We start from the raw sequence: 25,193 nt of genomic DNA, 5'->3' as shown, positions 1-25,193 counted from the left end.
TAATAGAATTTCTTTAAATTTAAAAATGTTTTTTTCTAAAAAAATCGACTTTAATATATTTCTGTATATATTGTGAATTTGTTTTATTGTTTACATGTTTTAGATTGTTTTCTGCACGACACACCATGAATGTATTCACCAAAGGATTTCACTCAAAAAAACACTCATTATAAATTGATCTTGTATCACTTTTTTAAACAAATCGCATTAATTTTGTTTAGCCTTAGCTTTTTCACATTATTTTAAACAAAATAAATACTTTTTGAACTTAAAAATATTTGATTTTTTAAAAAATACTCACAGTTAATAGAAAAATAACAGCACTTTGTAGAGTGTCGAGCGACGACTAAATTATAAAAGTTTATAACAGTTGACAGAACGATTGGGGGTTGTTTTTAACCCATTCAAGCACGCATGTATTAAAAAGTCCTTAGAATATAATTAATTTTTGTGATTTTTAGTATTATATACCCGACAATAATATATAAATGACCATTTTGACTTACAGTAAATTCGAAACAAATAGAAACAAGTGAAAATGAGTTACCCTGCCCCTTATTTAAAATGAAAGTTCCAAATTATTATGCCGCGAAAGGGGAAGGAGTTCGAGTAGGAGATACATTAGGCCTGATGGAAAAATGAAATGTCAGCAGGAAGGGTGGGTAGAGAACTGGGAATAACGCACTTATATCTCATGTTCCTCCCAATAAATTAACGCCATTTACAGCGCTCCCACACAAACACATATCTACATTTCTATTCACACACATACATAACAAAAGCTACCTTAAAACTTTACTTGTATGCCTACATATCCGACTCTATCTTCAAAGACTTATCACGACCGGGACCAGAAGGTAGCAAACTCTAGAGGAGATATAACCAGAAGGGTGGATCGTCACAAATACTACAATTTAGAGGGCAAAGCTATAATAGGCTATACCTAAAAGGGACACCAATATTGGTTACCTCTTATAGAAAGACCAAAAAATTGGGAATAATCACATAGGGGAATGTCTAAATGATGACCGATATAGCTCATTTGCGCACCTAAACTTTTAGTTTTGTATCTCGATATTTTTCTTCAAGCTTAATATTTAAAATGCTGAAAATCGGGACGTATCACTATATCACATTTTTAAACCAGACGTTTTTGTTTCCTATTTCGATATCCTCCGAAGATAGTATGATTAAAACAGATGTGCAGACGGACGGAAATGTCTAAATCGTCTTAGAATTCCATACTTTGTGTGATATAAACTGAGAGTTTTGAGCACAGAATATCCGCCATATTATGGTGGAATACAGTAACACATATGAAGTTATATAGGTATTACCTCCAAAAATGGGCAATTGGATTCAAAAAGCCAACTTACCACAAATTCGTTTAATATTACTCCTATTTAATTAGGTTTTACCTAATTAAATAGGAGTAATATTAAAGATTTTTGGCGGCAGGATTTGGTACCCAAATAAAACCCAACATACCAAATTGCAGCCATTTCGATTGGAAAACTTGCCAAAAGTGGACCGATATTGATAATTTTCAGAAGAAGGGTTTCGTTCCAAATGGGAATCCAAAATACCAAATTACAATTGTTTAATTTAGATATTAAATTAATGTTTTTTCTTTGTTACCATACGTTACAATAGGCTACCTAGTCATTTAGAGCACCGCTGAAATCTGTCAAATGTCAACAGATTTCAACGAGTGGCGAATTGGGCAAAGGCCACTGTCAGCAATCATGTTTTGATTGCTGAATTTGTTTTTGTCAAATCTTTCGATTTGCAACCAGATAATAATATTTTTTTTTTTCTAATTTCAATCAATAAACCTCGGCTTCTGCCTTTATACTTTGAAACTAAAAACTAATCGTGATTTTTTGGGGATATTGTTTTTATTCCCCCTTTTATATTTACCACGCAACAACAATTTCGGTTGAAAAACGTGTCCAATTTCCAAAATGCCAAAATTTTGAAGGTAAATTTATATTTGGTGTACACGAAAAAGTGGGGAGATTTAGTATCCCATATAAACTCGAAGTAACAATATACTGCGATTTCGTTTGCAAAGTGCACTAAAAACGCCAAAACCCCCAGAAAATTGGGCAGGGACGTATGCAGGGGGGGCTGCCCGGGCGAATATTCTGGGTATACCACATTTCTCATGTGGTGTCAAATCTTCCTACTTAAAATTAATATATCTCTACTCCCAATACCAATACCAATTTCGCCCAATACCAATTCAATGGACCTTCAAAGATGCGAAGTCTGTCTATTTACCAGATATTGTATATATGTATTTGCATCTCTTGTATGTACCCAAAGTTGTGAAGAGTATCATATTGTCGGTCCCGTCCTACTTTTGAACTTTCCTTACTGGTTTGAAATAATAGTGGTGTATCTGAATTTACCCTATCCCAGTCTCTGACTTTTTTCAGGTGATAAAATGATTTATAATTAAAATGTTTTTTTTTTTTTGAAATCCAAATAACACTTTGTTTGATTTTGTTCAAAATAAAAATTTTTTCACAAAGTCCAAATTTAGATTAGGCGAGTTTACTTGCAGCAAGTCTTTGTTTTTTTGAAATCCAAATAACACTTTGTTTGATTTTGTTCAAAATAAAAATTTTTTCACAAACTGACAAAAATGGAAAATTATAATGTCAACCAATTTTTTCAATTCTACACAAGGTGTATTTAATTAGGTGTAAGTGACAATCATATGGTTTCAAACTTTTTTCTTTATTGTTTGTAAAGTAAATTGTCAAAAACATTTTCAATATTACATTTCGATTTCAAAAATGTTTTTTTTAGGTTTTTTTAATACTACATTCATAGAGGGGGACGAAAAGGAAACTTAGGCTCAGTTATAACCCCGTTCTCCGATTGGTCCACATATTTTATGTTATGTGTGGAAATCTGTCCAGAAACTCCAGCTACTCATAAAATCGAGGAGATTATGTTAGCCTATATTGGAATCGGCACCTTGATTGATGATTTAGTCTTTGGCCGGGGATTTATGTCCTTCAATTTTCTTTAAGAAGGCAAGAAGCCACTCCATAAAAAATAGATTGTAATCCACAATACAAACAACATCACAAGGAGCCATGGACTAATAGTGGGTAACTTAAAATTAATCACGACCAGGTCTTAAACTTTATTTTTCTCTGACCTAAAACCGCCAATAACCTAAGAATACACAAATTCATCAATTATTCCTGAAAGAATAGTTCTTGACAAAAATAAATTAATAATTGTTTTTGTTTATTTTTGTCAAAAAGTTATTGTCAGCATGACAATTTAATTTCTATAACAACAATGTTGTTTTTGTAAAATATTTGTTGTTGTATCTGATGCATACACCTTATTAAATACACCTTGATTCTACACAATTTTTATTTCAACATACATACATACATACACAAGTCGTAATTAATAAGGCGTAAGTGACAATCATATGGTTTCAAACTTTTTTCCTATTTGTTTGTAAAGTAAATTGTCAAAAACATTTTCAATAACATTTCGATTTCAAAAATGGTTTTTAAATTTAGACTTTTTTAATAATAAAAATTCAAGAAAACGTCATTCATAGAGGTCCGCCTCTATGAAAGGAAACCAAATATTAAATCAGTTATAACCCCGTTCGCCGATTGGTCCACATATTTTATGTTATGTGTGGAAATCTGTCCACAAATCCCAGCTACTCATAAAATTCCAGCTATATTGGAATCGGCCCCTTGGTGCTTGTCACAATCCTCGGCGGAGGTTAAATACGCCTTTGGAAAGATTTTATACGGTCAACACAATTTCCATGATTTAGTCTTTGGCCGGGGATTTATGTTCTTCAATTTTCTTTAAGAAGGCAAGATTTTAAGCCACTCCATAGAAAAAATAGACAGTAATTCACAATATAAACAACATCACAAGGAGCCATGGGGGAAACTTAAAATTAATCGCGACCAGGTCTTAAAATTTATTTTTCACTGACCTAAAACCGCTAATAACCCAAGAATACACAAATTCATTAATTATTCCTCAAAAAATAGTTCTTGACAAAAATAAATTAATAATTGTTTTTGTTTATTTTTGTCAAAAACTTATTGTCAGCATGACAATTTAATTTCTATAACAACAATGTTGGTTTTGTAAAATATTTGTTGTTGTATCTGATGCATACACCTTATTAAATACACCTTGTACATACATATGTATGTATTTCAAATATATCCTCACCATTTGAAAGTATTTCCTCATCGGATGATGAGTATTTGTATCCATGTTACTCAACCATATTTTCAAGCCGCTACGTTGAGATATACCCATAGAAAATGTTCTACATATGTACATTCTTTCAGATGTATGAATACTTCTGATGCTATTACTCCTCAGTTTTTTTCCAACCTATGTTACTTCCATGCGATCGTTTGACTTACTATGAACATTTTAATAAATTCTGCGAACAACATTTTTCTATTTTCTACGTATAAATTTAAATGCAATGAGTTGTGCATTTTCTCTTGTCAGCGGTCTGTCGTCTGGATGATGCGTATTTACACTCACGGTACTCAGGAATAGTTTGAAGTCGGTGTCTGTAACCGTACATCCTCCATTCACTCACCCATCCCTCCATCCATCCTTTTGTTACCAGCGGCAAAATGTCGCCGCAATGGTATAACAAAAAAAAAAACAACAACAGCGGCTACAATTAATGCGGATGTGTTAATATGTGGCTGACTGGTTCGTTGTTTCCTTCGTGAGCGAATGTCAGCCAGGCAGGCAAACCGTCGAAATGAGCTTTCGTTTTCATTCTTTGTTTAACATATTAAAACTTCATTAAGGATAGAAATGTCATTACAGAGGCTATAGTCGGGAGGCTATGTTCCCTATGCCAGTGCCTGGGTATGCGTACATATGTGTGTGTGTGTGTTGCATTCGTTGTTTACTGAAATCTATTATCATATCCTTCAACTCCAGAGAATTTCAAAATTATTAGAAGACAAAGTGAAGAACCAAATTACATCCGATTCAAAATTTGCTTCTATACAAAAAACCTTTCATACCCAAATGTCTCTTGTAACAAAGCGAAGTACTTAGCTGACCAACGACATAATTTTTTTTTAAGAAATTCAGGCTTGCAAAAGGACATCGAAAAATATCCAGGCTTATTGAAGGTCCTTATAAATAATCCTTCCAAAAATATTCTTATAAAATCTACTTCTGTGGAAGGTCCTTAAAAATATCTTTAAAAATCCGTTCTTACAAAACTTCCTTACAAATATTCATTAAAAATCGATGCATATGGAAGGTCCTTAGGTCTCAAAAAATATTCTTTTTGGAAGGTCCTTGACATATATTTTTAAAAACTCCACACTTAAAAATATTCATAATTTTTGAGGTATGATTACGTTCGATGCTATAACACCGCATCCTCGGGAAATCGGTTGAATGCCGAAACATGCCCGAATACCTTTATCAAACACTATATATGGGAATCCAGCATAGTCAACCGATTCTCAAGTTTGTTATCAAAATACATTATTGTCCTCACTGACAATACAACGTAAGTAATTTGTTTGACCAAAAGTAAAATCAAAACAAGGCATTATACGGCATTTACATTAGAACTTTTTACCGGGTTAACCTACTTTATGAGGATTTATTTGGCATATATTCAAAGGAATTGAAAATTTAAACCAAATCCGGTTAAATATAAACAACCTTTTAGTTTAAATCCAACAAAATAATAAATATATCGCATTTTCTTAAAGTTATGTGAATATTTTTCAAAAACCCAATTGTATATGAATGTTGTTTTCGGAACAGAGCATATGTTGCCTATTATTCCTTTAACAATATGGTCCACAATGGTATAAATAACTGTTATACATACAGTGTTGTATTGCGAAGCATGCGTAGTTTATTTGTTGTGACAATCTAATGACAACCTGTTGATATGTTTGTAGGTTATCACATGACTAAATAAGTGGGTTAAAGACGACTACGATAGCTCACTACGCTTGTAGAAACTTTCTAAAGTAAGATAATAACCATCTATGATAAATCACAATTCAATAGTTAATAAAGGACAATTTCTGTAAGAACAATATTTGGTAGACAATACAGTAACTATATAAATTTTTAAAGGGATATTTTTATTTAAATAATAAAGAATATAGCATTTGAAAACAATTACTAATAGATTAATTTTAGCTTTAAATTTCATAATACTTTTTAAACTTCCATTACGATTGAATATGGAGAATATAGAGGAAATTCCACAAAAGTATTTGTTGATTTGATTCAAACTGTCGTAATATTGTTGTCAAACCTAAATCAAGTAAACTCCGATCATACAAATCAGTAATCACCTCCCTATAGCGCAATCCATTCTGTTGACCCAAACTTATTTTCGTAAAAGTAATGTCCAATGGACCCGATGGACCTCACCAAACATTCACACGTTCAATAATAATTGTTGGGTTTTTCAAAGCCTAGTCGCTTTCTACCGAAGTGAAAATAGAGGACACCAGTCAATATGATTTTTCGATGAAATTTCGCATAATTTTTATACATATTAAGATTGGCGAACATTGAGTGTTTCAACATTTTTGTGGTCTTTTTTAATAATTAAAATTCCCTACCACTTTTTTATAGTGGTAAGTAGACTATTTTTTTTATTCCGTAAAGTCCGAGAATTTCAAAAGAACCAACCGGACTGTACGGAAGATGGTAGCAACAACTGTAAGGCTCCTAATCCTGCAGAGACGAGGTCTGCTACGCAGTAATATATGGGAATAATGTGTCCGGTAAATAGAACAAGGAGACACACAAAGAGATTTGAATACGGTCAACAATAATATCTTGGATGTCCTTCTCCAAGGAAGGAACCTATAAATCAGCCAAGCTCCAAGTGTAAGGGGAAATATTAATACATATAATACAGTCTATTTCGTCAACTAGTATAGAAGCCATAGAAGCTTGTGAGAGAACAGGACATCCCTCAACGAAAAAATACAATTAAATCGGTGAGAGAATGTGGCAGTAAATTCACAAGAGAAAACACACTCAAAGTCTTTCACGGAGAGGAGAACGAAAAAGGCTTAGACAAATGATTCCATAACAAGTCTGTACAAGATCAAGGGTAAGGCATGATGTTGTTTCAGGCCACTAATCCGAAGGAAAGATCAAGTAGAAGACATCTCGGAAAATGGTCTTTCAAATTGAATGAGATGCGCCCCAGAACGACGCGCTTGGAAAACTTTTTTAGCACGGCATAATTTTGTAAACCGCAAGGCACACGAACTACAAATTTTAGCAAGTTTTGTTACTGTTTTTTCTAAAATCTTCACCATGAGGATGACAATCAGAATGCCTAAAAAATGGCTATTTTTGATAGTGAGATTTGACAGACACTGAGAATACAAAATACCAAATTACATACAAATTCGATTGAAAAATATGTCCAAAATTCTGTAAATACTGACTTGGGTGAATAATAATAATTTTTATTGCAGCGATGTGGTGATACCGTTATGAGAACCCAAAATACCGAATTACAGCCAATTCGGTGGAAAAACGTGTCCAAAATCCATAGAATACCGAATATTGGGAAGGAACCCTTATAGCCTAAAACTTTGGACAATATTATTTTTTTTTTTTTTTTTTTGTTCGTATATTCAATGTTCGTGTTATTCAATGAGATTCCAAAGTGGCAAATTACAGTCAATTCGGTTAGAAAACGTGTCCAAAATACCGAATGTTGGGGAGTACCATTATATGAAGGTCTACACCAAAAACGTGGACCGAAATATATGCCATTTGCAATACCAAACATCCTAGGAGTATTAGCAATGCCTGGGCAACATTTTAGAGCTCTATCTTAAATAGTGCGATCTCTATCGTGATTTCAACAGACAGACAGTCTGTGAATATTTCGATCTGTTGCAAACGAAATGACAAATTTAATATACACTCCACCTTATGGGGGAGGGTATAATAAAAATTAAATTAAATTTAGAAAATTAAATTTTAATTCAATGACATTGCATCTATTAATTTTTGTACAATGACACATTTTCATGTTCTCTTTTCCTATTTTTTTCGAAAATAACATTTCACAAACTATCTCTTACTGTACTACCACACTAACAGTATATTATTGCACATTAAAATTGTTAGGCTCTCATCATTGATAGACCATTTTCTTCGAGTGTATTAAGAACAAATGTAGCAACAACGTAAATGCATGAACTTAATAATCAACTACAACAACACGTTGCGCAGGTCTGAGCAATGTTGATAAGGTAAAGAATATACAACAAATGAACCATAACAGAGAGCGGCATAGAGAGAGCATCTACAAAAGTAAGAGATTATCTCGGTGACAAACAACACCAACCAACATCAATCAGTTGAAAAATATTTTGCAATTGTGTCACATCGTCGCTACAAATTGTCTCTCAGCCGACGAAAGAGAATACAAAATAAATTATAAAACAATATACTAATTAATATGCATTCATTATAAAAATAGCAACAAAACGAAATAGATAAATAAAACAAATGATTCAAAAATAATTCCGAAGTGAAACAAATAACTTTTCTTAAGATAACAAATCGATAAGTTAAGGTTAAATTACTCAGTTAGTGTTAAGTAATAAAAATAAAAATAAGCAATCGTGTAATAAAGAAGAACCCAAACGTCAAAACCAAAGCAATAATAACAACAACAACACCTAAATAACCCAAACAGTAGCAATAATAATAATGGGTAATAAATCGTCAAGCAATATAAGTTCATCATATCCCCAGCATGATGACCCGGCTTATCGTAAATGTCAGGAATTAAAGGTGGGTTTGCTTTTTCTTTTCATATGTCAATGTTTTCTTTTGAGTGACTGGCCAATGTCCTCATATCCTTCAGATGGAACGTTGGATACAAATGCACTATCAAATCAAGGAGCGTGAAGAGGCTATACAAATCGCCCGTAATCGTGAATTGTTCTATTGGATCAGTGGTTTCTATTTGACTTCCATGTTTGGCTGTATTTCGGTGTACCAACGCACCCGTCGTCCAATTTCATTACTGCCCATGGTGCCACTCTCCTTTGTTATGGGCTATTACGCCGATTTGGCTTACGGCAGTAAAATACATCGTATAAAAGGTAATTATAGAATTGGATAACAATAACAGCAGCAACAAAATGTAGCAAAAACAAAACACCGGACTACTCCACCGTTCCATATAACAAAAACAAAATCATTTTTTTATATTTTATTTGGCATTACTTTCTTTTTCACATTTATTTTTTTATTGTTTTTCTTTGTTGTTGTTATTGTTTGTTTGTTTAAGTTGAAGTTGAAGGCCATTGATATGTATGAAAAAATAAATGTGAATTCTTTTGGCTTTATTCTCACCGAATGCGGTTGAGGGTAAATATAAGCTAAATGAAATACATTGACTGACTCACTAAGATGCTAAATTTACTATTCGAAGTCCATATTCAGTGGCATGAGTTCGATATTACCTAAATATTAATAACTTCTGATCTATGACTGGGAAAACTATTTTTTAGTAAAAATGATTTATTTATCATAGGGTTAAACGGTATTTACATCAGAGATGGCCTGTCAGTAACTGTGACGTAAATGACATACATTTCCGACGTATAATACTTACGTCAGAAACGTCAGAAACCTACCTAAATCCATTAGGTTTTTGACAAAATAGCTATTTCCATTAATCAATTTGGAAAATACGCTTGTATTAAAATGATTTATTTATCATAGGGTTAAACGGTATTTACATCAGAGATGGCCTGTCAGTAACAGTGACGTAAATGACATACATTTCCGACGTATAATACTTACGTCAGAAACGTCGGAAACCTACCTAAATCCATTAGGTTTTTGACAAAATAGCTATTTCCATTAATCAATTTGGAAAATACGCTTGTATTACTCAAATTAATATAAAACTTAAAATTTTTCTTCTCAAAAAAAATTTAGAAATTTTTATCAGTTCTAGTAAGGAATAGTCAGATATATGTAAAAATAATATATGTATATTCTTGAAAACAACTGTGTATGCTGATAATATTGAAATAAATGACTTTTACTACATTTATTACGTTTTATACAGGTATATGACGTTTTCGACGTTTACACCTTTTTGACAGTCGAAAAAATTCGTCATACGGACCATCCCTGATTTACATTATAATTTTTTATCGGGTTAACCTACTTTATGAGTGAAAATACTAAAATGGATTTTCCGCAAAAGCTGGGATGGTTAAATGCTGGCGAAATGAGTAAAGAATATTCTTGTAGACATGAATAATTTCTCCTCGGAATGGATATGGAAAAAACCAAAGAAATAACAAGTGAAAAAGCGTTAAGTTCGGCCGGGCCGAACTTTGGATACCCTCCACCATAGTTATACTGACTGATACATGCAATGAAAATATAGGGAACATACCAAAAAGTTGGCATATACCAATAATTCTACAAACCGATTTATGTAAACCATTATGTACACCAAATACAAACTTCAGCAATTTTTAATGGGGATTTTTCCTAAATCTGTAAGATGCAAAAAGTGGACAGATACTGATAACGCATGGTAGGGTATAATAGGAAATAGTGAATATTTGGGGATATCATTATATGAGGGCTATGCCTAATTAATGACGGGTATATGCCAATTTTGAACCAAATATTGTAATTGTTTTTCTCAATTTTTCCTTCAGGAGGTATCATTATATTGAGGAGATGCCTAAATGTCTGCCGATATATTTCATTATAGTCATGTTTGATTTTTTTTATAACAATATCTTTAGAAGGCGGAATGCTTACAACAGATGGCTAAATAGTCCCCCCAACACACGAAATAAATCAGATAACTATTTTTATATAAAAAAGGGGGTTATATGGGGACTACCCCTAAAAAGGGTTGAATATTAATAATTTTTGGTGGGGAGATTTGTATCCATATGCGACTACAAAATACCAAATTTCAGCGAATTCGGTTGAAAACGCGTTCAAGAACCTCAAAATATTGAAAATTGGGGGGTACCTTATATGGGGGCTACCCGAAGAAATTGACCTATATTTATAATTTTTTGTGGAGAGATTTGCTACATAATAAGAACTCAAACTACTACATTACAGCCAATTCGGTGAAAAAATCCGGTCAAAACCCCCCAAAAACGGGAAATTGGGAGGTACCCTTATATGGGGGCTACCAGAAAAAGTGGACCGATATTTATAATTTTTAGTGGGGAAATTTGGTACCCAATAAGAACCCAATGTACCAAATTTCAGCGAATTCGGTTGAAAACCGCACTCAAGAACCCGAAAATTGGGGGGTACCCGAAAAAATTGACCCATATTTGTAATTTTTAGTATAGAGATTTGCTACCCAATAAGAACTCAAAGTACCGAATTTCAGCGAATTCGGTAGAAAATTGCGATCAAACCCCCCAAAATACCGTAAAATTGGGGGTACCTTTATATGGGGGCTATCCGAAAATATGGACCCTATTTATAATTTTCAGTGGAGCGATTTGCTACCCAATAAGAATCCAATATAGCAAATTCCAGCGCATTCGGTTGAAAAACGCGCTCAAGAACCCCAAAATACCGAAAATTGGGGGGTACCCTTATATGGGAGCTATGCCTAAACGTGGACCGATAAAGCCCATCTTCGAACTTGACCTGCCTGCAGACAAAAGACTCTATGCAAAATTTTGGCGATCTATCTCAATTCGTTTAGACGCTAGAGTGATTACAACAGACAGACGGACAGAATATATATATATATATATATACTTTATAGGGATCAAGAATATATATATTTCAATGAGTTACAAATGATTATTTCAATTAATATACCCTCCATACTATAAAAACAAGGGGTTTTAGAATAGGAATTTTCCAAATGGTGGAATTTTATTTATCGAAAATTCGGTGAAGAATTTTAAAACGAATCTGACCAAGAACAGTGGTGTTTGCTGGTTAGTACAGAAGTAACTTATTTACAAAAAGGAAAAAAAGAACAACCATTGTAAAAGGAAAACATTTGCATTTAGTTCCAAGATAGAGATGCAAATTTAGACAAATGAAAGAAAAATAAAAAATAGGGTGACCAGAGTGGTTAACCTTGACGTAAACAATGAGAATTAATTTGATATGTATAGAATGGAATTGACAATTTAAAACAGTGTTGCTCAGCCCTTTACGTTTTCGTAAAAAAACAAACCACGCATATTCTCTCTCATTTTAGATCTGCCGTTTGTCTAGCATACAAATACCAATGCAATTAATATGTGCATCACTGATTTAAACCACTCATGCACAAAATAGTAGTTTTAATCTTCAGTAATTATGATGATTTTTATGATTAACTCTCAGTAACTCTCTCATACACTTACTTTTGATTAAGTTATGTTCAACACAGATTTAAACCCTCTTTACGAAATCCGGTAAAATGTAAACGTACTATTACCTTCTAATTATCGGCCTTTTATGTATTTGCGCATGGTATAATAAGTCCTGATTTATATTAGGCGAGTTTACTTGCCGCAATTCTTATCGTTCTCTTTTGAACTTGCTTCATGCGTCTATACAAGGCAATTCTGAATTGAATATTTTTTTCTGAAATGACACTACAAACAAAATACACAAAACGAATTGCCAGAAAATTGTCGGTACGAGCAATTTTTTTCCATTTCTATTCCCCTTTGCCCCTCTCTCCGGCAAACAAAGACTTGCCGCAAGTAAACTCGCCTAATCTAAATTAAGACTAATAGAAGGTAACAGCAAGTGTTGTTGAACAAAAAACAATACAACAACCACATGGAAATTTGTTGTTGTAAGTTTTACTAGTGTCAACTCATTTGACAGAAAAATGTAAACAAACAAACAAATTATCATCAAATTATTTTTATTTTGAAAATGAAATATTTTCGAATCCTCAAAATAAAAATTGAAAAACATGAATGAAAATCTATCAAATTTATATTTCTATCGCTTCCACATCTTTCCTATAATTGAGCCATTGCCATATATATGCGTAACACATATGAAAATGCAGGGAATAGCGAGATTTGCTTCCTCAAACTTTCCCAGCAGGCAGATTGAGTAAGTTGAATACGGGAGCAGTATAGTCGGACGGGGCCGACCATATGATACTCTACACAACTTCCACGAAAAACTAACTTTCTGTGGATCTATATTCTGAGCTTGGGCAATATTTCGCGATTTTTTAACCATCTTGACCAACTAGAGGCCGACAATTATTACTAATGTTCAGTACAGCCCTTTTACTTGGCCAGATTCCCTTCCCTTGTGTTGTGATCTTCTTATTCCCATTGGAGCCTATAAAAAAACACAAAAAATTAAGTGTTCGGTCCACTTCATCACAATATAATTATCTGATCGTCAAAAAAAAATTATAAGCGTTATCCTTGACCATAACTGGAACTTCATGGAACATTTTAAAGCGATCAGCGCTATATTTCCGCCCTCTAGTGTGGTAAAAGGGTTACTAAATAATATCTAAATACATAAGCACCTTTAAATATTTAAGTGTAACTCCCACATCTGAGTACATACCACCATATATTTGGTATCAATTTAAAGGTCAAACACTGCCCTTGGATGTACTAACAACTTTTCGGATCTATGTCCTTCAGGGGTAAATCTATACGCTATAGAATACAAATTTTGTAATTTTTCACACGAAAGTCAGGGTCCATTTGAACCGCTAAATATTGACCGATCCTTATCAAAACAGACATGCTTATTCTTTGTCCCAATCCCCTTCTCAATGTAAAAATTCGCGATGTTTGGGTCATAATTGCGGCCTCTACAGCGACCAGAAAAACCGATAAAAATTAAGTATTTGGTCCATTTCATCCCCTAGATATTAACCGATCTTTACCAAAAACAATACGGGTCCTCATTGGCCAAAACAGACATGCTTATTCTTTGTCCCAATCCCCTTCTCAATGTAAAAATTCGCGATGTTTGGGTCATAATTGCGGCCTCTAGAGCGACCAGAAAAACCGATAAAAATTAAGTATTTGGTCCATTTCATCCCCTAGATATTAACCGATCTTTACCAAAAACAATACGGGTCCTCATTGGCCAGAACCCATCCTACATGCAAAATTTCGAGAAGATTGGTCCATAACTGTGGCCTGTATCGTGTTTACAAAATATAATGGACAGACGGACGGACGGACACACATGTCTAGATCGACTCAACTAGTCGAGATATGACGATCGGTATACCTAAAGGTGGGTCTAGGACCAATATTTCGCGGCGTTACAAACTCTTGGGGCTGCACAAAGCTATAATACCCTGACAACATAGTTGTGTGGGGTATAAAAATTTTGGTTGAAAAAAGTGTCAAAACTCCAAAAAATTCCGAAATTGTATGGGTACCATTATATAGGGGCTATACGAAAAAGTGGATCCATATTGATAATTTTGGTGGAGAAATTTAATAACCAATAAGAACCCAAAGTATCAAAATACAGTTAATTCGGTTTGTAAACCGTTGTCAAAATGCAGAAAATTTACTACTACGCAGCAAGCTTGAAATAAATACTGCAAAGGCCAAGGCTATGCTTTTTCACCCAAGAAGCCATATTATTTTAAATCCCAATATCTCAGTAAATGGTCTTACTATTGAAATTGTCGATTCTTTAAAGTGCCTTGGCGTTATAATAGATTCAAATCTTAATTTTACAGAACACATAAATAATATTTCAATGAAAACATGCTTTATCTTGAGAAGACTATATAGTCCAAAAGCCTTCACACCTAAAAATGTAAGGATACATCTGGCTAACTCATTATTAATGTCTTTACTCAACTATGGCATTGAAGTTTATTCTGGGACATGGTCTTACAACATTGCTAACATTGAAAAGGTAGTGCGGAAAATTGTTAGATATGTTTTTTCAGCTGGGGATACACGATCATGTACGTGTACTTGAATTGACACCACTTTTTCTGGGTTGCAACTGTAGTGAATATATAAATCAACGTACCGCCCTTCACTTTTACAAGATTATAAAAACACAACAGCCATTATCGTTATTGCGTGAGTTCTCTTTTATCAATTCTACCCGTAACGTACAAATCGACGTTCCTCTTATACGGACATCAATTTTTGAGCACTCTTTTTTAGTACGCGTGTATAGGATTTGGACTGTTTACCAAATTCACTTAGAATGTTTTGCTATTCTTACTCTAAATATAAAAAATTGTTAAAATCATATACAAATGGTGAATTGAATTAGATAGTGTTTCGTGCATACTTTTGATTAATCTTCGCTACTGGGATCCTATATATATATATATATTTATTTATATATAGTTAGTTAGTTTGAAAAAGAGGGGTGGTTTACACCACCACATGTCCGTTGTGGGACATACACTTAAGCCAATAGGAGGCCTGTTGTGCGCTCTAGGAAGGAAAGTTATTTAGATTGAATTATTCTCTCTATTCTTCTAGGAATTCTGTGTTCTTACTGAAGTCCTTTAGTATTTTCCATTCACACCCCCTTAGGTCATTTAGTTCAGGAATAGTGTCGATTTTCAAGAATTGGGTTCGAATGCATGCAAAGGCCGGGCAGTGACATAGGAAGTGTTCCAACGTTTCGTTGTCTTCCCCACACGCTCTGCACCTGCTACTTCCCGAGCACCCAATCTTGTGTAGGTGTGACTGCAGGTTAAGATGTCCTGTAAGAATGCCTATCAGTCTGCTTAATTCTTTCTTGTTTAGCGTAAGTATTTGCTTAGTCTTATCCTCATTTGGGTCTCCCCATAAGATTTTTGTGTTTTTTCCAATCCTCTCGTTATTCCAGAGTGTTTTGTGCGCCTCTTTCGCCCATGACCTCATTTCTAGACGTGACGCGCTAAAAGGTTTTGCACTGTTCACATCTATGTTGATTAGGTCAGTAGCACGTCTGGCGAGTTGGTTGGCTATCTCGTTTCCTATGACTCCTGAGTGACCCGGTACCCATATTATACGTACAAGACCGTGTCGTGAGAAGTTGTTTATTGTTTTTACGCATTCCAATACAGTTTTTGATGTAACTGTTTTGGATGATATTGCATTAATAGCATGTTTACTATCTGTCATGATGTTTATGTTATTATGCCCTGAGTTAGAGCTTAACCATCTTAGACACTCCGTTATAGCTTGAACCTCCGCCTGTAGTATCGTATTGAGATCTGGCAGGCGAAGAGAAATTTCAGTCCCCGGTTCTTCAATAAAAAGTCCCAGTCCCGTCTTTCCCGCTAGCCGAGATCCATCCGTGTAACAACAGTTCCCCGGAGGCATGTGTGCTAGTGTTCCGCTGTTCCATGAGTCTCTGTCCGGTATCATGATTTCATACAATGTGATTACTCTTGTTTCAGGTATTCGATCTGACTCAAAGTGGCTAATTGAGTATCCGATCGTAGTCTGTAGTATATTTTCGCGCGGTGTGTTGTGTCCGGTATCGATCCACTCATCCATGGCTTTAAGTCTTAAAGCTGCGATGGCCGCTTCGTATTTTATTTGGATGTCAACTGGGTGTATGTACAAAATAGTTTCCAATGCCCTGGTTGGTGTTGTCCGCATTGCCCCGCATATGCCTAGACAACAAGTTCTTTGGACTTTCTGTAGTGCTATTACATTAAATTTTTTGTCCATTGCTGTCCACCAGACTACAGACGCGTAAGTTAGAATTGGCCTAATAACGCTTTTGTAGATCCAGTGTACCATCTTTGGGTTGAAACCTCATTTAGAGCCCACGGCTCTTCTGCAGAAGGACCAGCATCTATGGGCCTTTTCGACCCGTTGATGTATGTGGTCTTTCCATCTAAGTTTTCTATCTAGGATGACACCTAGATATTTGACTTTATTTGATATAGCTATCACTTTGTTTTGAAAGATTGGTTCTTCGTACTGTCCTATTTTTGTCTTTCTAGTGAAGAGACATATTTCCGTTTTGTCCGGATTTACGTTTAGACCCCTCGGCTTCGCCCAATTAAAAGCGATGTTTAGCGCCATTTCAGCCTTCCTGCATAGTAAGTTAGGGTTCTTTCCCCTTAGAAGTATTATAACAGACTGGTTCAAAACCATCCTCGGTTAAGTTCCTTAAGAGACTACTGATAGTTGTGACCCACAGGAGTGGTGACAGTATCCCTCCCTGCGGTGTCCCTTGTCCTACTTTGTCCTGATAGTTATGTCTTGTAGGCTACAGTTTATCCATCTATTCCTTAGCATATGGTTGACCCAGGCTATAATTGCCTGGTCAACACTAAAGGCTTCTAAGGATTGGATAAGTGTTTCGGTGCTGACATTATTGAAGGCTCCTTCGATGTCAATGCAGACGGCTAAAGTGTACATTTTCTTATCGAAAGTTCCTTCGATGTGGTGTACTACCTCATGTAAAGCGGTTTCCACTGATCTCCCCTTTACGTACGCATGTTGTTTATATTTCAGCGTGTCATTGGGGATGCTGCTCTTAATCATGGTGTCGATTGTCCGTTCCATGGTTTTGAGTAAGAATGAAGTAAGGCTAATTGGCCGGTAGGCTTTTGGTGTTGCGTAGTTTGCCTTGCCGGGCTTGGGTATGAAGACTACCCTGGCCTCCTGCCAGGCTTTGGGTGTGTATTTATATATATTATATTTATTTACAATATTCATATGGCTGGGGGCCATTCTCGTTTATTATTTTTTTATTACATTATTATATTAACTTTATTACAAATAAAATTATTTTTCTGCCATAGTTTTAGCTTTATTTTATGTTAATCTCTCAATACATGTATAATTGGCCTTAAATGGTTTTCTTTGTATTGAATGTAAATAAATTGAAATTGAAAATTGTTACTCACCCTTATATTAGGGGCTATGCCGATTATCAAACTTAACCTGACAAGACAACTCTATGCAAATATTCGTGATTACAACAGATGGATGGACATGGCTTTTTTTTACCCTTATCCAGAATATATATATATATATATATATATATACTTTATAGGATCGGAAATGAATATTTTGAAGAGTTACATACGGAATGACAATAGTTCCGTTCCAGAACCTAAAATAATCTAAAATTTTACAAGTTTTTTAAGTTTTTAAAGTGGTAAAAAATTTAACGACAGAGTCCCGAAAACTTTACAATATTAAACATAACTTCAAATCCAATCCTAAATCTTTTTATAACTTTGTTAATATAAAAAGAAAAGCTACGTCAAAGCCCACCATTTTGAAGTTCAATAATCAGACATTTGAGGAAAAATCTGAAATTTCAGAGTGCTTTCTAAAATTTTTCGCTACGACATATTCATATTCATCCTGTCCAAATAAAGACATATATATATATATATATTAATTATCGACGATAGATCAAATATCTATGCCTTTTTTACAAAAGTCCAGGTCCGGATGGCATTCCTAGCATAATTCTAAAATACTGTTCAGATACATTGGTTATCCCTTTAACGCTGTTGTTTAATTATTCCCTGAAATATAGTCATTTTCCTACCTTCTGGAAGAAATCCTATATAGTTCCTTTACACAAATCTGATAGCTTAACTAATGCCTCGAATTATAGAGGAATTGCTAAATTGAGTGCAATTCCAAAATTATTCGAAAAATTAATTACTGATGTAATTTCTCATAAAGTTCAGCCAATTTTAAGTTCATATCAACATGGTTTTCGTAGTGGCCTCTCAACCATTACCAATCTTATTCAATTTTCCTCACCCGTCCTTAAAGGTTTTATTCAGCGTAATCAAACCGATACAATTTACACTGACTTCAGTAAAGTTTTTGGCAGGGTTAACCATGAACATTAAATATATATAAATTAAATCAAATTGGTTTCAGTATGAATTTACTTCAAAATGATTTAAATGGCCTTTTTCAATGGTGCGAATTAAATGGTATGGATTTAAACCTAAACAAATGTAAACATATGTGTTTTTCCATACTGTTTTATCAACTGTAGATTCATTTGTTGATCTTGGTATTTTAATGGATCCAAAATTAAATTTAAATAATCATGTAATTTGTATGGTAAACAAAGCCCACGGTGTCTTAGGAATTATAAAACGATGGGCTAAAGAATTCTCTGATCCCTACATTACAAAACAACTTTTTACATCTCTTGTGCGACCCATATTAAAATATGGCTCTGTTGTATGGGATCCCCAATATACAATATATTTCGATAAAATTGAATCAGTGCAGAAACAATTTATACTTCTTGCACGGAGAGGTTTACATAGTGACTTTGTAATTAATTCGATTGTCTAGATTAAAAAGTAGACGTATTATGTTGAACACTATTGGTCTGTTCCCGTACTGCAAGAACCTACTAGTTTTTACTATTTTTGTCGATATCATAAAGGAAAATTTGTTATCGTAGTAAAAAGTAGTAGATTCTTGCAGTACGGGAACAGACCATATGATGGTAATTAAAATATACCCTCGGACTTCCTAATTTCATCCATTAAAATAAATGTTCCTTTTCGATTCAGTAGATATTTTCAACTATTATACGTAGATTTTCATCGCACAAATTATTCTATGGGAAATCCATTTAGTAAAATGTGTTTTGATTCCAATTCTGTGTATTCTAAAGTAGACTTTTGCATGAATATAGAACTAATAACATTTATCCCTTCTCATATTCCATCATAATGCGGATTACGGTGTGTACGCGATCCCTAAAAAAGGGAGGTCGCCCCCTCGGTCGGCAGGGGTGGAAAAGTGAGGCATGGGAACGTTCGATAAAATGAAATGATCTCAAAGCGTAAATCCAAATTATATAAAGTGTGTATGTAAATCCGCTATAATAGGATGGACAATTCAGATATGTATATGTAACTTTTACAGCTTTATAGTAAATTTATATTGCACTGGATTTAGTAAATCCAGTGGATTTCAATTGTCAATTTCATTATATAAATATCAAGTAGTGGTCTGTTCCCGTACTGCTAGAATCTACTAGATTTTACTATTTTATTCGATAACAAAAAAAATCGGTATCGTAGTAAAAAGTAGTAGATTCTTGCAGTACGGGAACAGACCATAGGTTGTCCCGGTAAAATGTACGTATAGTTTATGTGTAAATGTCATTTTAGCTTGTTAGCGTTCCTTTCCATGAATAGACATAAAATTAAACCTATTTCCAAATGACATTTTTCTGTAGATTACATTTTTATTATAATTTTAATTATTATTTTTCAGATATGACTGTAACCAAAGTAATAACTGACATGGGCTTACTGGGCCCATTTCTGGGTATACCACCGACAAAATGATAAAAATAAATAAAATGGCACAGCTTTTATGTTCGTTTTGCAAAATTATAATTTCATTGAAATTTTTTGGCTGAGATCATCGAAACGAATTTATTTACAAATGTGGGTTGAACTTCGTTTTTACCAATACAAATTACAAATAAATTAAATATATTTCTTAAAAAATAATATATATTTTTTATTTTGTTTTGTATCTTTATTTTTTTTTTTAATTGTGCTTTAGCTGAAGCTAATATGATAATGGAACATGAGTCCGAACTATTGCATTGGCCCGGCGGCCTGCCAACTGTGGCCACCATAGATGAAGGCCGTGTCGAGGCTGAGATGGAAAAGAAAATGCATCCCCACCATTCATAGGCTCGCAGGATGCAAGATTTACGACGCTGGCTGGTGCTCTATAAAATTGGCAATAACACCTCCACTCCTCCTATAGCTCAAATGTGTTTCACAACAACTACAACAACCAACAAGGATTCCAAACCATGTAACAATGACAAATATTTAACAATGCTACTATTATTACAAATGATAGATATTTAAGACAATATATATATTTATATTTAACATTTGCTATACGATTTATTAATTAATTTTCTTAGATAAAACAACAACAACAAAATTAACCAAAGAAAAATTCCATACGTGTGTCTTTGTCTCCCCTTCCATATAATCGAATCTTTATAATGGATTTGTTTAATTAATAAATTAAAACATATTTAAGAATATTTACAACACTTTTTATAATATTTAATTATCATTCCAGTATTAATTGTATTTTATGCATGCAACTTTTAGTAACAAAATTGTTATTTTTTTGTAAAAAAAACAAAAACAAGGTTTTCTTTTCTTCCCAACAAATTTTGATCTCGGTGTATGTAAAAATAAAAACTTACAATAAATTATACAACTACCCAAAACCCAAATAAATGTGTTTTAATATTTCTTTGCAATATCAAATATTAGTGTAAAATATATAATATATTTATATCATTATACTAAAATTGTGTGTAAAATAAATATATACAAGAAAGACAACAGCCTTACATAATGCAGTTGACAATCGGTAGAAACAGAGGAGAAAATTCACGGGGAATTTCTGTTTAGCGAAAGAATTTTTATTGTGGATTTGATTTCAGTTGCAAATTTTAAATTTTTGTAAAGTGGTATTTAACAAATTATTATATTAGGCGGCGTTCACATCGATTAATTCTCAGCAAAAAAAAAAAAAATGAGAAAAGCGATGATGAAGTGTATTTTTATAAAATAAATTCAAATTTATAATGGTGAATGCAAAACGGCACTAATGTTGATTATTCAGAAAAGATTTGTTAAATAAAAAAAATTATGACTATAGCAAGGCTTTGACACTTAAATTTAAAAATTTTCAAAAAGTGGAATTAACCGAAGTGCACAAACATTAAAAAAATGCAACTATAATTATTCAAGACCAAAACTCTTTTGCTAAACAGAATTTCCCTGGGAAATTTCTCCCCTTCTCCTTCCGACATGATGCAATAATCTGAATGAATTAGTACAAAAACAGCTGTTCACATTTCTAACTGTACTTACTTACTTACTTAGCTGGCTTGTTACAGAACGGTTGTTCCATAAGCCGAGCTTAAAAAAGATTTCCAAGCGCGCCGGTTTTGTGCGCAAGTCCACCAATTTGGAAGACCACGTTCCAAGATGTTGTTTTCTACTTGGTCTTTCCATCTAATTCGTGGCCTTCCCCTTCTACGGGAACCATCCGTAGGCTCATTTTTATATGCCTTTTGAGCTGGGGCTTCTTCATTCATCCGCACAACATGGCCTAGCCACCGTAGTCGCTGCAGCTCAATACGACTGACTATGTCGATGTCTGCGTATAAATTGTAGAGCTCGTGGTTCATTCGACGCCGATATTCACCGTCGACGCAGATCGGCCCGTAGATCTTTCGGAGAATTTTTCTCTCAAACACCCCAAGCGCTGCCTCATCTGCTTGCGCAAGTACCCATGCTTCTGATCCATATAATAGCACGGGTAGTATCAGCGTCTTGTAAAGTGTGAGTTTGGTCTGGCGAGAGGTGGCCTTGTTTTTAAACTGCTTACTTAGACCATAGTAGCATCTGTTGGCCATCACAATCCTTCTCCGAATTTCAAAACTGATATCATTCGTTTTATTTATGGCGGTACCAAGGTATATAAAGTCTTTAACTACCTCGAAGCTGTAGTTCTCAAGTTCCACAGTTGGTCCGAGTCTACTGGACGTCTTGCGCGTTGATACCATCAGCTTTGTCTTCTCGCCGTTTACTGCCAGACCCACTTTGGCAGACTCCTTTTCAATTTGTTCAAAGGTGGCTGTTACCGCTCGCAATGTTCGACCCATTATATCGATGTCATCGGCGTAGGCGAGTAACTGGTGTTGTTTGGTGTACAGAGTGCCATTTCTTTTAGGTGATATGTGTCGATGTGTTTTTCGTGGGTCTTTTCCAGGGTTTGGCGCAGAGTGAAAATCTGGTCTATGGTCGATTTGCCAGGTCTGAAGCCGCATTGGTATGGTCCGATGATGTCATTGACCATTGGCTTCAATCGTTCACACAGCACACTGGATAGCACTTTATATGCGATGGGAAGGAGACTTATTCCTCTATAGTTGGCACATATCGTCTTGTCTCCTTTTTTGTGCACGGGACACAGGATGCTGAGGTTCCAATCATTGGGCATGCATTCATCTAGCCAAATTGTGTTAATCAGCTGGTGCATGCTCCTGACCAGCATCTGGCCACCAGTCTTGAATAGTTCGGCTGGTAACCCATCGGCTCCTGCTGCTTTGTTGTTCTTGAGCCGATTAATTGCTTTTATGACCTCATCTTGGCTAGGTGGTATACACTCTATACCATCATCTCCTATTGGTTCTGGGGTATCTTCTTCATCGCCACTATTTGATACTAGCAGCTTTTCGAAATGCTCCTTCCAGATCCTCAACACGCTGTCTGTATCTGTCACCAGGTTTCCTTCTTCATCTCTACAGGAGGATGTGCCTGCACCAAAGCCTTCGGTTTGGTGTTTTACTCGTTGGTAAAATTTCCGGACTTCATTCTGACTCCTGTACATCTCGATTTGCTCACGCTCACGTTTTTCTTGTTCTTTCTTCTTTTTTCTGAAAACACGTTTCTCCTCTCTCCTTTTCTCCCGATAATTCTCCATCACGTTACGTGTTGCTACTGTCTGCAGGGTTGCCCTATACGCTGCGTTTTTCACATCAGTAGCAATACGACACTCCTGATCGTACCATGGGTTTCTTGGTGGTGGTTTTTGGTACCCAATTGTTCTTTTTGCTGCAGTTTGTAGGGAGTGGGCAATTCTTTGCCATTGTGCTTCTATACTATTATCGGGACAAGAAGTGCTTTCTTCAAGCAGATGGGTAAGTTGAGCGGAGTAGGCCTCGGCTACCTGTTGTGTTTGCAGCTTTTCGACGTCGAGTTTCCGTGTTGTATTAGATCGCACCTTTGCTGCAACATTTAGACGGGTGCGTACCTTGGCTGCCACAAGGTAATGGTCCGAATCGATATTCGCTCCTCGGATCGATCGGACGTCTAAAACACTGGATGCATGCCTTCCGTCTATCACAACATGATCAATTTGATTTCTCGTTACTTGATCAGGAGAAATCCAGGTGGCCTTGTGTATATCGAGATGCTTGAATCTGGTGCTGCTAACTACCATGTTTTTTGCTGCCGCGAAGTCAATCAACCTCATGCCGTTGTCGGATGTTTCTTCATGAAGGCTGAATTTTCCGACGGTGGGGCCAAAGATATTTTCCCTTCCGATTTTTGCATTAAAATCTCCTAGCAGAATTTTAATGTCATGGCCAGGGCAACGGTCATATGCTGTTTCTAGGCGCTCATAAAATATATCTTTGGTCTGTTCATCTTTATCTTCGGTCGGAGCATGGGCGCAAATTAGACTGATGTAAAAGAACTTCGCTTTTATACGGATTATAGCAATTCGCTCATCTACTGGAGTGAATCTGGAGACAAGGTCTTTTATTCTCCTGTTAACCATAAATCCGCAGCTAAATTCATGTCTCGTTTCATGGCAGCTATAATACAGGGCGTAATCGTCTGATTTACTTACGCCTGTCCCTTTCCATCGCATTTCCTGTAAGGCAATAATATCGGCTTTGTACTTCTTGAGTATATCCGCCAAAGCGAACACTGCCCCTGTTCTGTATAGCGTGCGCACATTCCAAGTGCAGATTCGCAGATCGTGGTCCTTTATACGTTTGCGGGGGTCGTCAACATTAGGGGGGTTTTGGTTTTCTTTTTCTTTGCTTTTTCATAGTAGGTTGGGTTTTCCGAGAGTGGGCAACTAACCCGACGCCTCAACCCATTTTTTTATAGTTCTTATGGGTGAACTCGCGGCACATATTAGCTCACTATTTCATCGGGTGATGAGAATAGCTCCCCAGGTGGCACCGCGGGGAGGTCAGTGTCCACAATTGAGATGAAAGAGGGACCAAGAAAAGCCTGGGCTTCGCCATGTTAAAGCTAATCAGAGCCGTTGCTTGGTATCTATCATCCCCTACGCCACCCAACGCCATCTAACTGTAGCGAAAATAATAATAGTTTTTTCAGAATCTTCAAAGGCTTCTTTGCTGGTTGATTGCTGTTCCTCCGTCGATTTCATCCTCTATAGTGTAATAGGCATTGAGGAGAATCGGATTTCGGTTGGAACAGCTTCCACCTTAATCAACAATGTTGTCACTGACACAACTCCTGCGTTGTGTTTGCCCCATTCTTTGATGCATACTGTAGATGTAGCCACAGTACACGAGGTAGGAATTCGGTAGATCGGAAGTTTCCTAGA

General features: G+C 35.2%; 1 protein-coding gene across 2 annotated transcripts; it reads left to right on the top strand.

Annotated features, from left to right (window-relative positions):
* Positions 1–8,755: 8,755 nt before the first annotated feature.
* Positions 8,756–20,702, top strand: LOC133327833 (plasminogen receptor (KT)). Of its 2 annotated transcripts, none has more exons than XM_061536370.1 (3): positions 8,756–8,853; positions 8,927–9,167; positions 20,568–20,702. In XM_061536370.1, the coding sequence occupies exons 1-3, from the start codon at positions 8,770–8,772 to the stop codon at positions 20,699–20,701; spliced, it is 459 nt and encodes a 152-aa protein (XP_061392354.1). In that variant the 5' UTR covers positions 8,756–8,769; the 3' UTR covers position 20,702. The 2 variants fall into 2 exon arrangements, with proteins under 2 accessions (XP_061392354.1, XP_061392355.1); XM_061536371.1 differs by lacking the exon at positions 20,568–20,702 and adding an exon at positions 20,271–20,379.
* The last annotated feature ends 4,491 nt before the right edge of the window (positions 20,703–25,193 follow it).

Source organism: Musca vetustissima, unplaced genomic scaffold (genome assembly GCF_032173495.1).
Source record: "Musca vetustissima isolate MV318-11 ecotype Yass unplaced genomic scaffold, APGP_CSIRO_Mvet_v1 utg42163, whole genome shotgun sequence".
Lineage (NCBI taxonomy): Eukaryota > Metazoa > Arthropoda > Insecta > Diptera > Muscidae > Musca > Musca vetustissima.
This window is presented reverse-complemented; position numbering and strand designations above follow the sequence as displayed.

Excerpts from the sequence above, each read along its gene's own strand:
- LOC133327833 (XM_061536370.1), top strand. The coding sequence starts at position 8,770 with ATGGGTAATAAATCGTCAAGCAATATAAGTTCATCATATCCCCAGCAT. Across the intron at positions 8,854-8,926 it reads GTAAATGTCAGGAATTAAAG|ATGGAACGTTGGATACAAAT; the intron begins GTGGGTTTGCTT and ends CATATCCTTCAG. Across the intron at positions 9,168-20,567 it reads TAAAATACATCGTATAAAAG|CTGAAGCTAATATGATAATG; the intron begins GTAATTATAGAA and ends ATTGTGCTTTAG.